Genomic DNA, 17,678 nt, shown 5'->3' on the forward strand with positions numbered 1-17,678 from the left:
GCCTTATTTACAGATCAAATGCCACAAGAAAAAGGATTGCGATTGCAGTTCAAAGAAAAAACGGCATTTTCGAAAATTCAAAACTCCAGAATTTTCATCCAAACCTCGCAGATCCCGAAAGCCCTACCGGTTCTTCAGAAAGAAATCTTCCTCCTCCAGAGAATTCAAACGAAAGCAATCAAGCAGATGTTTCATCTGCAAGAGAAAAGGCCACTATGCCAAAGATTGTCCCAACAAAAGAGAAAAGGCCATCCGGTTGGTTGAACATCTTCAAGCAACTACAGACTACTCTCCTGCCAAAGATGAATTGGAATTCTATTTCTCTGAACAAGATGAACCCAACGATGAAACAGTGTTCGCACTACAAAATTCCTCTGACTCAGATAGTGACCAGTCTCAAGTGATTTTCCACCAACAGTTACTCTCCCTTGATACTACAGTTCCTATCCCATCCATCAAACTCCAGATCTTGCCCTCAAAATTCCAAAGGCCCATTCCAGCAATTGGTCTTATAGATACTGGTGCCCAACGAAGCATGTTGAACCCCCATATTCTTCCACCAGAATATTGGACCCAGTCCGAAGAACATTTCAAAGCTGTCAATGGCAAACTCTTCACCACCTCTTTGATTACCAAAAAATCCATTGGTATTCAAATCTTCCCAAATTGTGTCATTTGGACCAAGGTTATTGGTTCCACTCTTCCTAATAAGGATATCTTATTAGGATTTGACATCCTTCACCAAATCAAACACCTCCAAATCATTCCCACTGGAATCCGAGTCAAGTCCATGTTCAAACCATTCACAGACATTCTGAAACTCTACAATTTGTCTGAAACTCCCCAGTCTTACCAGGATATTTCAACCAAACTTTTGAGTTTCTGTCCAGAGTCCCATTCTGAGTTCACCCATCCAAATCCATTGTGGAAAAATAAGTCTTTCTTCATTAAGTTACCCTTCAAACTCAATGAAGACATTAACCCAACTAAAGCTACCCATCCAGGAATGAGTCCTTCTGACTTACTCCTAGCCCAACAAGAATGTTCACAATTGTTAGCCCAAGGTTTAATTGAGCCCACAAGTTCCCAATGGGCTTGCCAAGCCTTTTATGTTGAAAAACATTCTGAAATTGTCCGAGGAAAGAAACGCCTAGTCATTGATTATCAGCCCCTAAACATGTTTTTACAAGATGACAAGTTTCCATTACCCCGCAGACAAAGCATGTTTACTTTTCTTAAAAATGCCCAGATCTTTTCAAAATTTGATTTAAAATCTGGTTTTTGGCAACTAGGCATTGAACCCTCCGAACGTTACAAAACCGCTTTTTGTATTCCCAATGCCCATTTCCAATGGACCGTCCTACCCTTTGGCCTCAAAACTGCCCCCTCCATTTTCCAAAAATCCATGGTCCAAATCTTCCAGCCCATTTTGCATCATGCATTGATTTACATTGACGATATTTTACTTTTTTCAGGATCGCATGAAGAACATCGCCACCTATTGTCCCAATTCTATGATATTATCCAAAGTCATGGAATCATGTTATCGGCCAAGAAAAGCACCATTGCTACAGATAATATTGAATTCCTTGGTATGATCATTAAAGATGGACACTACCAGCCAGGAAAGCACATTGCCCAAGAATTGCTTCACTTTCCAGATCAGCAACTTTCCAAAAGGCAAATCCAACAGTTTCTCGGCATTATCAATTACATCCGTGATTTCCTCCCACATGTGGACCATCACACTCATCATCTCTCGGCTTTATTGAAAAAGAAGCCCCCAGAATGGAATGCTGACCACACACGTGCTGTCACTACTCTCAAGCAGATTGCGCAAAATCCGCCTCCTTTAAAGTTGATTACTGATGGCAAGCGCATATTACAGACAGACGCAAGTGATGAATCATGGGGTGCCATCCTCCTCGAAGAACTCAATGACAAGGAACACTTTATCGCTTACGCTAGTGGACATTTTTCTGAAACACAGAAGCACTACCATAGCGTGTTTAAAGAAATCTTAGCGGTAAAGAATGGCATCAAAAAGTTTGAGTATCATCTGATTGGACACCATTTTCTCATCCGAATGGACAGCTCAGCCTTCCCCAATATCTTTCATTTCAAAGGTAAAACTGTTCCCGAAAAAATGTTACTCAGATTAAAAGATTGGTTTTCCAAATATGACTTTTCAGTCAAGCATATAAAGGGATCCCAGAACCTCATCCCTGATATGCTCTCCAGACTCTCTAAACCACAAGACCCTCTCACCCTGTTTTCCACCACCTACCATTTTCCGATTATCTCCATGGCTACCTCACTACCCCCAGAAGCTCTCACCAAGAAAACTTTTCCCTTCAACAAAACCTTCTCTTCTGTTTTTGATATCCAAGAATTTGCAAGAAAAGCTCTCTTTCGCTTTTTCATGAAAGCCTACCTTGTCACCGACCCTTTTCCTTTTTCCACTTTCCACCCAGAAAATCTGTTCCTTACAGGTTTAACCCTTGATCCGACCAGAGACACCACTGAAGACGTGTTATGGTACATCTGGTGCCTAACAGTCCTTTACGCAACCAAGTTAGTCCTCCCCATTTCTCCCACTCTGGACCACCTCCTTAATCCAGATAACGCCACCTCCCTTACCTGGACCCTACTTGAATGGTTCTCCCCCATCCCATGGTGGAGAAAGAAACTGCAACAACTGTCCGAAATTTACAACCTTGACCGTATGCCTGCCCCTGAAGCACAAATGTTCACATCAGTTTTTATTATTCACAGGCCATACTTCCAACATCCAGACACCCATCTCTTTTGGACTCAAGATCAGGTATATGAATGGTTCACTGCACCACATATAGCTGTGATTGAAAATGACATACAAGACGTCCTGCACAATTACCTTTGCCAATTAAACCACCAACCTCCGCCACTTAAAGATATCTCTCACACCTCCTTAGGTCCACAACATGACCTTCTCATGATACCCACTCCATCTGCTATATCTAAACCTAAGTCCACTGGCATCATCATCAAAGAAGAACGACCAGACTACACTGACTTTCTTTACCAAGACTCACAAGATCCATGGGAAGATTTTCTTCCTCTGAGCCAACACCTCCACCAGTTTCCCCAACCAACAATGGATGAACCTGGCCCCTCCGTACCAGGACCCTCAACCCAATCTTCCAAACGACCAGCTCAACCATCCAAAGTTGACAAAGCCACCCAAACTTCCCCTAAGTATACTCCGAAGTGTACTCCCAGAGACTATAATTGCCCTTATCCACCATGCCGTGGTCCCTCCTGTAAGCATCCAAAGCTCTCCAAAACATTCTTCCAAAAGCATCCTCACTCTGGTGATACGGACCCAGATGAGACCGAAAGCTCATCCGAAGACGAATACATGAATCTCCGCTCTCCATAAAGTTGTTTGTCTTGTTGCTTTCAATAAAGTAGTTTGTCTTGTTGTCATAATGATGTTTCGCTTTATGTTTGCATAATTATTAAAGTTTGCTTTTACTTTAATACTTTTGTCCAAGTCATGCTTTAATTATTAAAGCACTTTTGTCTTTTGTAATAATTAAAGTTGTGCAATTATGTAAAAGATAGGGGTCCTGTCCTATCTTATCTTTTACTTTTACTTTTGAAAACGATAGGGGTCCTGTCCTATCTTCTCAAGAATCCTCCTCTATATAAAGGATTCTCCCCTTGCTTGTAAGATATAGAAGTTTGAAAGAAATAAACTCGTGTTTTTCTCTTACACCATGAATCCCTAAAACTCTTCTCTCTCTCTGCAAATGAAGCTCTAAGAAAGAAAAAGAATAAAGAATTAAATTTGTTCATTTTGAAAACCTAAGGAAGTATGCTCTGCACTTGCCTTTTCTAAGGATCCTGTGCATCAGAAAACTTTTGATCATTTCTTATCTGGTTTGGTACCCTGTTTTAGACTAAAGGAAAGTCTGTTTTGGGTTGTATAACCTGAGAAAAATGTTTTAAAGGTTTTTGATTACAGAGGTATATCGGCTGGAAACCCGAGCTTGCGGACTACTGGTCCAAAGAACAGTTTTAACTGTTGTAGTTCTGGTATAACAACGCCACGTACTTCACCCCAACTGGTATCAGAGCCATACCCATCCTTGAAAATTTCATGTTTTCTAAATTAATATTCTGTTTTGAAGGATTTAGAGAAGTTCCTTTGAGATTCATTTTTGAACATGTGCATCAACTTTGTAATTACATCAATTCAACTTAGTCATGTTACTCTTCTTTAAATGGATTTGCAGCTTAATTTTAAGACATTGTGTAGACAAGGTGAGTTAATATGTGCTAGTGTCTGATGATTTGATTGAACTAGAGTTTATCTGGTTAAATAGCTGCTTTCAGTATTAATAATGTTTGTCAGTTGCATGTTTGCTCATATTTTAGGAGTTCTTTTACAAACTTGGCTGAAGAAACCGAAAGCCAATATTTAACTTCCATGGCTGCCTTCTTGGTCTGATTTTTCCGCTCCTCTCTGCTAGCCTTTTAAATAAATGGGTGAAATTAATTGATCAAAATTACATTTTTTCTAAATTTTTTGTAAGTTCATCCAATAGCTCTTAATCTCATTAGTAAACATATAATTAATCCAACCATTGATGATTTTAATTTCTTCATTACCAGTCCAACTATTTAATCCAAAACACAAGCCAAAAAGACCAAATCCTTTTCCTGTGTTGATCAATTTATTTCAACCCATGCCGCGTAAAGTAAATCTAATTTCGAGGCAAAGCTACTGTTTGGCAACAAAGAAAATTGTATTTTAATTTTCCATATAGAATAATTGTATCTATCTTCTGATTTTCATCAATATATATATATATTTTCATGTTGTCATAGACTCAATAGTTTACTTAAAGGAAATTTCATTATTTAATACTTAATTCAGCCAGCTGGTTAAGTGAATTGGTAGCTGATCCAGATTACATGGAGAAATCTGAAACTATTGCATGTACTGCTTCTTAACAGGTTTTTATGCTTATATTTTGAAACAGCATACTGTCCTGCTCTTTATTTGTACTCTTTGTCAATTTATATTATTTTAGTGATCTTTTATTAACAAAGGCAAAGTAAGGCCTAGGCAGGAGCCTAGGAATTTGATGTTTAATTATTCTTATTATATTATCATTTTCCACATAGAATAACTACAAATTTGAGGGACAGAGATATTTTGCACATGTTTACCAAAACTAGAGTGTATGTTTTGATCTCAATCTGTAATTCTGTATGATATATTATGTCATGGTTTTGTAGTAATTATTCATAAGTTTGATTTATTTACTACTTTAAAAAGAATCTTTTAAGTAGCTAGTGTATTAATTATGAATTCCAAATACAACAAAAAATAATTTATTTATGTTGGAATAGGTCGGGTGATTGATGGAATGAATTAGATGTTCGATGAAATGCCTCTATGAGCAACCTCGACCTAAATCTTAATATCAGCAAGTCTTGACATGGCAACTGACTCAGCAGAATCTGGCGATTCATGATAAGGATTGGATAAAACAAGTGTAAATTGTCCTTTGTAAAGTTCAATGAATCATGTCCATTAGATTGAATTATGCATAGCCATTGCCCATTAAATTATTCTTGATCATAATATTTTGATAAGATGAAATGAACTTGTGATTGATTGACTTGTTAATTTGTAGTCTTGAAATTGGAGTGCAGGTCAATGAAAAAAAGTGGTCTCTTAACTCTATTTGCGGGAATTAGATTATTGATTCCAATTACCAATCCATCTTTGGACATTGAGACCAATTATAAAAATGGTCTCTTTCCTCTAGGTGCTTGGCTTTTATAACATGGAATTAGCGATACCTTCAATATTCTCTTTAAATCCCAATTAATCTTGTTTACTTACCCCTATGTAAAATTTCACCTCCACACCCACCCCAAAATACAACGCAAATGAAGGTTGCTGGCAGAGCCGATATAAATATTTAAAAAATAATTTTCTTGAATAGAAATAATTTTAAAGATGAAAAATACTTTCATATTGCTTGTTGTAAACCTTTTAATACTTGATTCGACTTACGGAATTAGCTCTATTCAACTAATTAAATTTCAAATTCTCCATTTTTGTAGTTCAAAACTATGAGAAGTTGAACAAAAATAGTCAAATTATGATAAAAAATAATCAATCAAAAAAGTTTTAGCTATTATATTATTTATATGATACAATTACTAATAAGAGAAAGACAAAGAAAGTATTGTTTAATTTAAATGGCTTTAAGAAGGAAGATAAATGAACAATTACCTAAATAAGTTAAGAAAGAGATTGTGAATGGGGTTTGTTTAGGAGAAAGAGTAGTAAGGGTATTTGTGGAATTAAAGAGGGTGTCAATAGAAATTAAATTAAATTTTAAATTTATTAATATGATGTGTTTAAAAAAGGGTTTTAAGAGAATAATAGAAGGGTTCAAAATAGTCCAACTCTAATTAATTTTACAGCTCGGGAAGATGATAAAAAGAAACAAAACAAAACTGCAGCTGGTTTTCTTTTACTATGCTATGTTTTATATTTCTTCTGTATGAAAATGCTCAAAACAAAAGGTAACCTGTTCTGCCAACAAACTGTTGATCAAGATTATGTAAATTTTATTTCAATAAAGAAGATGTAAATTTAAAACCTTTTCTGAATTTCAAATTGTTGCTATTTGACTCAGCTAAAGAAGCAAAGAGCAAAGTATCAAATTCTGCAGTTACTGATGAATTTAATATTAAGGTTCGAGAGTAAGCTTGGGGAGGGTGGATATGGCACTGTCTATGAGGCAGTATCTCATCCGACTGTTAAATAATATGGCACCAAAACCAAAGTCTCGAGTTCAAACCTTCAACACGTGTTGATTGTATTTTTATTCCAGGGCATATTGCTACATGGATAAGAAATTAATAGCAGTGGAGAAACTTTCAACGATATCAATACAAGTGATTTGAGGGTTTCAAGAATGAGGTTATGCTAACTGCAAAACTTCAGCATATAAATCTTGTTAGAGTTTTGGGATTGTGCATTGACAAAGAGAAGAGCAAATGCTGATTAATGAGCACATGCCTAAAAAGCTTGTATGGCTGCCTTCTTGGTCTATTTTTCTTCTCCTCTTTGCTTGCCTTTTAAATAAATGAGTGAAATTAATAGCATTAGTAAGCATATAATTAATCCAACCATTGATGATTTTAATTTATTCCTTATCAGGCCAAATATTCAATCCAAAACACAAGCCAATAAGACCAAATTACTTCTTTTATTTTTATTTTTTCATGTCGCCGTTGTTTTTCGTAAAAGAAATTTCAGTATTTAATTAATACTAAATTTATCCCATGCTACAGCATCCTTTGTTTCAATATCTTTTCATATCTTCTGGTACCTTATATTATAACAGTTAACTGATGTTAGAATTGGTCATGTGTTTGATGGAATGAATTAGATGTTCAATGAAATGCCTCTGTGAGTAGCCTTATACTAAACCTCAACATCCGCACTCTGTACAACAAGTATTGACATGGCAACTGACTGAGCAGAAACTAATGACTCATGGTAAGGATTGTTTAGGGAATGAAATAGGGTGACCAAGATAAAGATGTTTGCTCATACATTATCGTGCTCTCCTCCAAAGTAAAAGTGAGCAAATGGTTGAGCACATCACCTTGACCAGGATGTTGTTTGGTGACCTCGAGCACATCACCTCGACCAGGATATTATTGGTCACCTCGACCAGAGTAATATGTGGTGACCTCAAGCACATCACCTTGACCAGGAGGTTATTGGTCACCTCGAGCAGATCATCTCGACCAGGATGTTATTGGTCACTTCGACCATAATAATATATGGTGACCTCGAACACATTTCCTCGACCAGGATATTATTGGTCACCTCGACTAGAGTAATATGTGGTGACCTCGAGCACATCACCTCGACCAGGAGGTTATTGGTCACCTCGAGCAAATTATCTCGACCAGGATGTTATTGGTCACTTCGACCAGAATAATATGTGGTGACCTCGAGCACATTTCCTCAACCAGAATGTTATTGGTCACCTCGACCAGGAATTACCAGGAAGCACGATTCAGTCAAAACAGTTTCTCCAAAATATTAGGGACCATATTCTTAGTGAGCTGAAAATTAGTAGTTTCTTGAGAATTCTAAGAGAGCGGAAAAGACTGCTATAGTTTCCTATAAAAACCCTAGGAATGGGGAGGAAATGGGGGGGATTCTTCTAGCTCTCTCTCTCTCTCTAAGCAACTGAACCCATTGGACATTTTTCTCTCTCTACCACTGAGAAATTTCTCTTTCGCTTGTGATTTCTTTAAGATTGATTATTTCAAATTCTTTTCCTTTAAATTTACTTAAAAGCTTTTTGTTTAAAGCAATCATAGTTAAGCCACATGAATTGTGGTATGGGTTTTTCCAAGTAAGACCCGAATCGCTGACTTGAGCGTCGGAGGGTTCTCGCCGGAAAAACTTCCGGCACCTCCTGACTGTTGGCTGTGTTCACAGGCTCACTGGTTATCTGCTCATGGATCGTCTGCTCATGGGTTGTCTGCTCATGGATCGTCTGCTCATGGGTTGTCTGCTCATGGATCGTCTTCTCATGGGTTCTCTGCTCATGGATCGTCTGCTCATGGATTATCTGCTCATGGGTTGTCTGCTCATAGAACATCTGCTCATAGAAAATCTTCTCATGGTGCTAACTAATCAGCAGATTCCCACCAAACAAATTTAATGATGATGCAGGGATCTGAGATCTGACCAACTTCACCTCCCGAAATTGCTGATCCTTCGACTGTTGAAGCCGTCGACCCTCCCAATTGTTAGGCCTATTTATGTATAAACTCTAAAGTTTTCATCTGTTTTGTAAACATTTTGAGCATAAATTCTAGATGCTTTCTATTGGCTCTTCTGTTGTGGTTTTGCTTATAGATCATTTCTGCAAATTGCCTTAACGCTTTTTGTTGGCTTTGCCTGTTAGTCCTTTAATCGACTGAGTAGGAATAGGCATTTGTTTGCCATAATCAAATTTATAGATTTGCCTGCTGGTCCTTTAGGCGACCGAGCAGAAATAGGCACTCGCTTGCCTTAGTAGAATTTCGTAAAGTTGCCTGCTGGTCTTTCGTTGACCTAGCAGGAACATGCACTTGCTTGTCTTTGTAGAAGTTTGTAGTATTGTCTGCTGGCCTTCCGTTGACCGAGCAGGATTAGGCACTTACTTGCCTTAGTGAAAATTCCATAAAATTACCTGCTGGTCTTTCGTTGACCGAGCAGGAACAAGCACTTGCTTGCCTTTGTAGAATTTTGTAGTATTGCCTGCTGGTCTTTCGTTGACCGAGCAGGAGCAAGCACTTACTTGCCTTAATAAAATTTTCGTAGAATTGCCTGCTGGTCTTTCGTTGACCGAGCAGGAGCAGGCACTTGCTTGCCTTTGTAGAATATTGTAGTATTGCCTGCTGGTCTTTTGTTGACTGAGCAGGAGCAGGCACTTACTTGCCTTAATAAATTTTCGTAGAATTGCCTGCTGGTCTTTTGTTGACCGAGCAGGAGCAGACACTTGCTTGCCTTTGTAGAATTTTGTAGTATTGCCTGCTGGTCTTTTGTTGACCGAGCAGGAGCGGGCACTTACTTGCCTTAATAAAATTTTCGTAAAATTACCTGCTGGTCTTTCATTGACCGAGTAGGAGCAGACACTTACTTGCCTTAATAAAATCTTTAATGGGCTTGCTAGTAGGGGGATTTTCATGCTGAATTCATCTTTATTGAAATTTGAATGCATTACAAAAATACAGAATATATGCATGTGCAACAAGTCATCATGCATCTAAAATAACTTATCAAAACGAAGACTTAGTAGAGCACTTTGCTTACTGGAAATACTTCTTCAAGTGCTCGGCGTTCCACGACCTCTTCACGTCTCGTCCATCTAAGTACGCGAGCTTGTAAGCTCCTGGTCCCGTCACTCGTATCACCCTATACGGGCCTTCCCATTTCGGGTCAAGAACGCCATGGTTAGGATCCCTAGTATTGCGATTCACATTCCTAAGTACCCAATCCTTTGCTCAAAACTGCCTCACGCATACGTTCTTGTTGTAATAACGCATGACCCTTTGCTGACACTGGGCCACTTTCTGTGAGGCCCCTTCCCTTTTCTCCTTCAGCAGGTCCAGGCTCAAACCGATCTGCTCGTCGTTTTGCTCCTCATTAAAGTATTTCGTCCGATGTGTCCCCACTCTGATCTCTGCTGGGACTACCGCCTCATGACTAAAAGCTAAAGCGAACGGGGTTTCCCCTATGGTAGTTTTGTGAGTTGTCTGGTAAGCCCACAATACTCCTGGTAGCTCGTCAACCCAAGCTCCCTTATTCTCTCTCAGCTTAGTTTTCAGGAGTTTCTTTATCACTTTGTTGGCTGCTTCCACTTGTCCGTTTGCCTGGGGGTGTGTGAGGGTGCAGAACTTCAGGTCCACCCTCAAGTTTCAGCAAAATTCCCTGAAGTTGTTGTTGTGAAATTGCCTCCCATTGTCTGTAATGATGGCATAGGGGATCCCGTATCTGCAGATGATATTCTTCCAAATAAAATCCGTCGTTTTTCTCTCCGTGATTTGGCTGAGGACTCCCACTTCTACCCACTTGGTGAAGTAGTCTATTGCCACAATTGCGTGTGTCGCCGCACCTCGGCCCTTAGGTAATGGACCAATCAGGTCGATTCCCTATTGGGCGAAAGGCCATGGGGATGTCATAAGAGTCAGCTTTTCTGGGGGTTATGCAGGAACTTCTGAGAAGCTTTGGCAGATTTTACAATTCTTTGCCATCTTTTTCGCATCCTAGTGCATGATTGGCCAAAAGTATCCTTGCCGGAGTGCCTTGAAGGCTAAAGTTCTTGCTCTCGAGTGATTTCCACATATTCATTCATGAATCTCCCTCAGTACATAATCTGCCTCCTCATCATCTAGACATCTCAAAAGGGGCAAGGTGAATCCTCGGCGGTAGAGCACCCCAGCAAGTAGCGTGTACCTCGCTGCTCGGCATTTTAATTTTCTTGCTTGCCTTTTGTCCTCCGGTAAAATGCCATCGCGGATGTATGCGAGAATCGGGTCCATCCAAGATTCTTCAGTGCTTACTCTCATTACCTCTACTTCCTCCCCTATACTCGGCGAGGTCCTCACCTCTAATGGAACTGACTTAGGTAACTTTGGGTCTACAATTGCAGCCATTCTTACCAACATATCTGCTTGGTAATTCTCATTCTAGGATATCTGCTTTACCTCTACCTCTTTGAAGAGTCCAACCATTTGCTTTGCCTTCTTTAAATAAAGCCTCAACTTCTCTTCCTTTACTTGGAATTGGTCGCAGAGCTGATTGCAGATTAGCTGGGAATCTGCTCGGATTTCTACCCTTTCAGCTCGTAGTGCGTGTGCAAGCCCGAGCCCAGTAATGAAGGCCTCGTATTCAGCTTGGTTATTCGTAAGCTGGAACTCGAATTTTACTGCATAGGATACCTCGACCCCTTCTGGGCTCCATATTACAACTCCTACTCCGGATCCCTGTTCACTACGTGACCCATCAACCATCACCAGCCACACCCCCTCTGGTTTCTCCTGCTCTATTGGTTGTTCCTCCCGAATCTCTTCCCTTGGTTCAGCACGGTCAATCATAAAATCGGCCAGGGCTTGGGCTTTGATTGCTCCTCGGGGCCTATAGGACAGGTCAAATTCGCTCAGCTCCACAGACCATTTTACTAACCGACCAGATGCATCTGGTTTTTGAAGCATTTGCCGAAGGGGTTGGTCAGTCATCACAACAATCTGGTGGGCCTGGAAATATGGTCGGAGTTTGCGTTCTGCCGTTATTAGAGCCAGGGCCCACTTCTCCATTAGTGGATATCTGGATATTAGTGGATATCCGTTATTGAAGGTTGCGGCATGTGTACATCCTTGCCATCAGTTGGGCAACTACCACTTTTAAAGCATCTTGAGATAAGTAGAATGGATACAGTAAAGAGCGTGGGTCCAGAGTTTTATGGAAACAGTCGCTCAGTGCCATTTCCATCACTGGAGACTCTGTGTTTTCAGGATATGCAGGAATGGGAAGAGTGGATTCCTTGTGGATCTGGTCGAGAAGGGTTTCCAAAGCTACGAATGCTTTCTCTTGTAAGATGTTCTAAACTGCAAGGATCATTGCCCGAACGTCTTACTTTACTAGAGACGCTGGCCATCAAAAGTTGTGAACAGTTGCTTGTGACAATTCATTGTCTTCCAGCTCTCAGAGAATTACAAATGGATGGATGTAAAAGGGTGGTGTTCGGCAGCCCAATCGACCTCAGTTCATTGAAATCAGTGGTTTTAAGGCGTATGCCAGGTCTATTTGAGAAAGGGCTACCTAAATTGGAAAATTTAAAGATTGGTTATGGTCGAGAGCAAACATATTTATGGCAGAGATGGCAGAGTGAAACTCGGTTGCTGCAAGATATTAGCTCCCTTAAACGGTTGCAGATTTCAGATTGTCCCCAAATTTTTTCCTTGGTCACAGAGGAAGTACATGACCAACAACAGCCAGAGTTGCAGTGCAGGCTGGAATTGAGTCATTGTGAAGACCTTACGAAGCTACCACAAGCATTGCTCACCCTTACTGCCCTTAGAGAGATGCGGATAGATGGCTGTGCTTCACTTGTTTCCTTTTCTCAGGCTTCTGTGCCTTCCCAGTTGCGAAAAATTATAATCTCAAGTTGCGGTGTAGTTGAATCCTTACCTGAGGCATGGAGGCACAACTCCGACTCATCTCTTCAGATTTTGAATATTCGATTGTGTGGTTCACTTGTTTCATTTCCAGAGGTTGCTCTGCCTTCCCAATTGAGAGCAGTTAGATTTATAGAATGCAAAGCTTTGGAATCCTTACCCAAGGCATGGATGCAAAATAGCAATACATCTCTTGAAAGTTTGAAATTTAAAAGATGTGATTCTTTGACATATATTGCTAGAATCCAGCTATCCCCGAGCCTAAAGCGGCTGATTATCAAACGGTGTCCTAATTTAAGGACTTTGACCCTGAAACAGGACATAAGCCGTAGCAGCAGTGGGTCCACCTCCCTCACACCCTTTTCTTCAGAGAACGAGTTACCTGCCCCTCTGGAGCACCTTGAGGTCACTCATTGCCCGAATCTTGCTTTCTTGTCATGGAATGGAAATCTACCTCGGGCTCTTAAGTACCTTTATGTCAAAGACTGCTCAAAGCTAGAGTCATTAGCAGAAAGGTTGGACAACACATCCCTTGAAGAAATCACTATTTCATGTTTGGAAAATCTAAAATCATTACCTGACGGTTTGCATAATCTCCACCATCTTCAAAGGATTTGGACATTTGGATGTCCAAATCTTGAGTCATTTCCTGAAGGAGGATTGCCTTCTACGAAACTGACTCGCCTCACGATCTGGAACTGTAAGAATCTGAAGGCCTTACCCAACTGCATGCACAATCTCACCTCTCTTCTACATTTAGAAAAAAGAGATTGTCCTAGCTTGGTATCTTTCCCGGAGGATGGTTTTCCCACCAACCTTCAATCACTTGTGGTTGATGATCTGAAGATATCAAAGCCATTGTTCGAGTGGGGATTGGACAGATTCGCCTCTCTCAGGGAATTACGAATTAGAGGAGGATGCCCAGACCTGGTGTCATCTCCGCGGTTTCCTGCCTCTCTAACCCAACTGGGAATTTCGGATATGCCAAATCTGGAAAGCCTATCCTCAATTGGTGAAAACCTCACTTCATTAGAAACTCTGGATCTCAGTAATTGTCCGAAGCACAAATACTTTTCAAAGCAGGGTCTTCCCAAATCACTTTTGCGACTAGATATCGATGATTGCCCGTTGATGGAAAAAAGGTGGATAAAGGCAGATTACCCATATACCTTTGCGACTAGATATTGGCCCATGATTACCCATAGACCTTGTGTCATTGTTAATGGCAGATTTGTTTTTGAAGAAGACTGATCCAGTGGTCCCAGTTGATGCTAGACTTCAATTTGTAAACTGAACTAGATTGTGTAATCGTAATATCAGTTTTTTCTTCTTCAATATGTTTGGGATTCCATGATGCGCTTTATTGTTACTGACTTTTCTGCTATTGAGTTCTTTGCCTTGTCATTAAAAATTGAAGTCTTCTTCTATATAGAATAAGGCTTTTGTGTTTTAAGTCTTCTATTATTCGGTTTCCTGCCTCTCTAAATAACGCTTTAAATTGTTTTTTTTCTTTTTTTTAAAATCTTAAGCTTTCATGTCTCTTATGTGTCGATTATGTGATCGGTGTTAATTATCCTCTGACAGAAAGTTAAAAGTCTTTCCACATAGTTAAGGAGTTGAGGCTATTGTTTTTAAGTCTTTTATTGTTTGGTGGGTTACGTTTTAAATTGTTTCTCTCCCTTCATTATCAAAAGTCGCATGATGGGATTTTTTCTTCCTTTTTTCTTTTTAATATGATAATGTTGATTATGTGATGGACGTTGATTATGTGATAACTATTAACAATGCTAGCTTTCTTGAACTGGTATTTCAGTAATTCAAATCTTCAAATTATCTCTATTATGGATTAATCTGGTGAATTGCACTGATTCAAGCATTTTTTTTCATTGTTATTTGCCGAACTTTAATGTTTATTGACTGACTTTTAGAGTTTTGGGTTTGAAACTGAAGTGATGAGAATGAAAATGCTCTTTACTCTATTAACTTGATTTTGTTTGGTAATCAGACAGGTCTGTGTTGTTGCTATCTACCATTTCATTCGAATTTTGATGTGTTATGTAGAGTTTTTTGTTTTCAAGTCCATCAAAACTGTGAGGACAATTGAGCATAAGTATAAAATTATTTACTCCGTGTTAACAAAATGCAAGCTCTCTCGAGATTCATGATAAGCCTTTGAAGTGAAAGAAGTGAAAGAGCCAAGAAATGACAAAGGCAAAGACCATGCCGCAAGTTTTGTTTGTGAAGCAGCATTTGAGTAAGCTCCTCAGCTTTTCAAGTGGAGTTTTGGTTAATTGTTTGTAGTAGTAAAAGTTTTGAAGTGGAGTCTTCAAGCCGTTCGTTGAAATGCCTGAAAGAAAAAAGAAAGCTTGTATTAGTTTTAATATCGAAATGGTGAGCAATCACTACTCTGCTTTCCATTGGAGGAGGAAATTCAAATCCTCAACATTTTCTTCAATGGTGAACAATTCTTCTTTCAGTAAATTTTTCATGGACCCCCTGAACAAAAAAAAAAGGCCAGGCTTTATGAGCTGGCATTTGGCTACCACATGCCTCAGAGAGTAGATTCTACTGGAGATCATGCAGCTGATGAGCTGGTTTTGGTGATCCTTTCTATGGATATATGCTTGTATTCTGGTGAATCCTGAGGATGTGGCATTGATGGACCAACAAAAGTGCCGGCAATTACAGATGCGTGAGACATGATCTATAAGGCATCAAGAGTTACATTGCAAAGACATTAACAAGGTTTCTCATGCCAAGGAAAGGAAGCTGCTTGGTTATGTTGCGTGGCAATCACGATAATTGGGTGCTCTCTCAAGCTGCAGGTAAGCAAAGCTTTAATTAATGATTCTAAGTAACCTGTTTTATCATCCTTTATTATTAGGTAAAGCTGATTAATCCAAGTTCGTTTCTGAGTATGTATGCAGCTAGTTAAATTAATCAATAATTTTATAATGTTAGTTTATTGCTTTTTAATGGCCTGCCATAATTATTAGTTTATTGCTTTTGTAATTGCTTGCAGGATTTTTATTTAGCTGGAACAAAAGGACAAATTGTGAAATTCAGTTAGCGGTATATTAATTTAACTCATTAAATTTTCTCTGTTGCTATTTTAAGAATCTAGAACCAGCAAAATTTCTAATTTCTCTTTTGAGTATAGAGTTGTATACTCAATTCTCTTTTAGATTTCTCGCAAACTATAGGTGGTTGATATATAAATAAAAATTCGCATTTTCATAGCTAAAGTTGTGGTCTACAGTATTCAGAACAAGAATCTGACAGATCGGTACACGAAAATCTATTTTATTAAAGTAATAGATTGAAAATGATTTGCATCAAGATCTTTATGCCACGTCTGATTACCACAATAATCAATTTTACAGCTTAGGAAGATGATAAAAGCAACAAAACGAGGTGGGTTTATTAGCAATCACTTGCCCTACAGCTGCAGCTGGTTATTCTACTTTGCTATGCTGTACAAATCTGTTCTGGGAACAAGTTACTGATCAGGATTCTGTGTCCTTTTTTTAATTTTATTATTTTATTTTATTTTATTTTTTTTTATCGATAGGGTTATTGGACTCAGCTAAAGAAACAAAGAGCAAAGTATCAAATTCTGCAATTACTGATGAATTTAGTAACAAGGTTCAAAAATAAGCTTGGGGAGGGTGGATATGGCGCGGTCTATGTGGTAGTATTTCATCCGACTGTTTAAATAATATGATATCGAACCCAAAGTCTCGAGTTCAAACCTTGGACACGTGTTGATTGTACTTTTATTCCAGGGCATATTGCTAGATGGACGAGAAATAGCAGTGAAGAAACTTTCAGACACATTAACACAAGGGATTTGAGGGGTTCAAGGATGAGGTTGTGCTAACTGCAAAGCTTCAGCATGTAGATCTTGTTAGAGTTTTGGGTTTTGCATTGACAGAGAGCAGAGCAAATGCTAATTTCTGAGCACATGCCTCAGAATCTTGGACTGCTGCCTTCTTGGTCTGCTTTTTGTTCTCCTCTTTGCTTGCCTTTTAAATAAATGAGTGAAATTAACTGATCAAAATCAATACTTAATCTATCCCTTGCTGCAACATCCTTTGTTTCTATATCATAACATATCTTCTTGTTCCTTATATTATGACGGTTAACTGATGTTAGAATTGGTCTGCTATTTGATGGAATGAATTAGATGTCCTATGAAATGCCTCTATGAAATTGTTTTATGCTTATTGACTTATGAAATGAGAAATATTATCGATTAATCTGGTGGATTGAACAGATTCAATCATTTTTTACCAGAGTATGCTTGCATATTCCATTTTCCACTGTTATTTGCTCTGCTTTAATGTGTATTGGTCACTAGTTTTTTTTTTTTTAAATTTTTGAAATTTCCCCAGCTTTTGTGATCTCAAAATATTGTCTATTGACTGGCTTTTAGGCTTTTAGCCTTGAAATTGAAGTAATGAGAATGAAAATGCTCTTTACTCTGTTTTGCATTGTGGTGATGGGGTTTAAAACCATGACTACTGTAAAATGAAACTTTGGTTTGATCACACGAAGCACAACCATACACTAATTTTCTTTTTCTAACAAGTAAATTGGCATCCATCATTTGTTCACCAAAAAATGAAATTTAATGTACCCCTGATCTTGAACCAAGTCTCAGCACATTGTTTGTGAGCATAACCCAAATAGGAGGCCTAAGCTCTTGAGAATTACCTCTGAAGTCTGAACTCAAATAGGCATTTCTAAGGCCTACTGAGGTCAGTGAAGTGGTTACTAGTTACAACAGTACTTAAGCTTACACTGTTCTAATTCTTAGGTCAACACAAGTAGATTACACTAAGAGTTGAGGGGTCTACATCTTTACAATTATACATAGTCGGGAGTTCCTGACCTAGTTCTAATATCTGTACTTA

General features: G+C 38.9%; 1 protein-coding gene across 1 annotated transcript; it reads left to right on the forward strand.

Annotated features, from left to right (window-relative positions):
* Positions 1–12,012: 12,012 nt before the first annotated feature.
* On the forward strand, positions 12,013–14,013 carry LOC112097198 (putative disease resistance protein At3g14460). The gene has a single exon (XM_024181799.1). It carries the CDS (start codon positions 12,013–12,015, stop codon positions 14,011–14,013), a length of 2,001 nt encoding a protein of 666 aa, XP_024037567.1.
* Positions 14,014–17,678: the final 3,665 nt, after the last annotated feature.

This window comes from Citrus clementina, unplaced genomic scaffold, assembly GCF_000493195.1.
Source record: "Citrus clementina cultivar Clemenules unplaced genomic scaffold, Citrus_clementina_v1.0 scaffold_6, whole genome shotgun sequence".
NCBI lineage: Eukaryota > Viridiplantae > Streptophyta > Magnoliopsida > Sapindales > Rutaceae > Citrus > Citrus x clementina.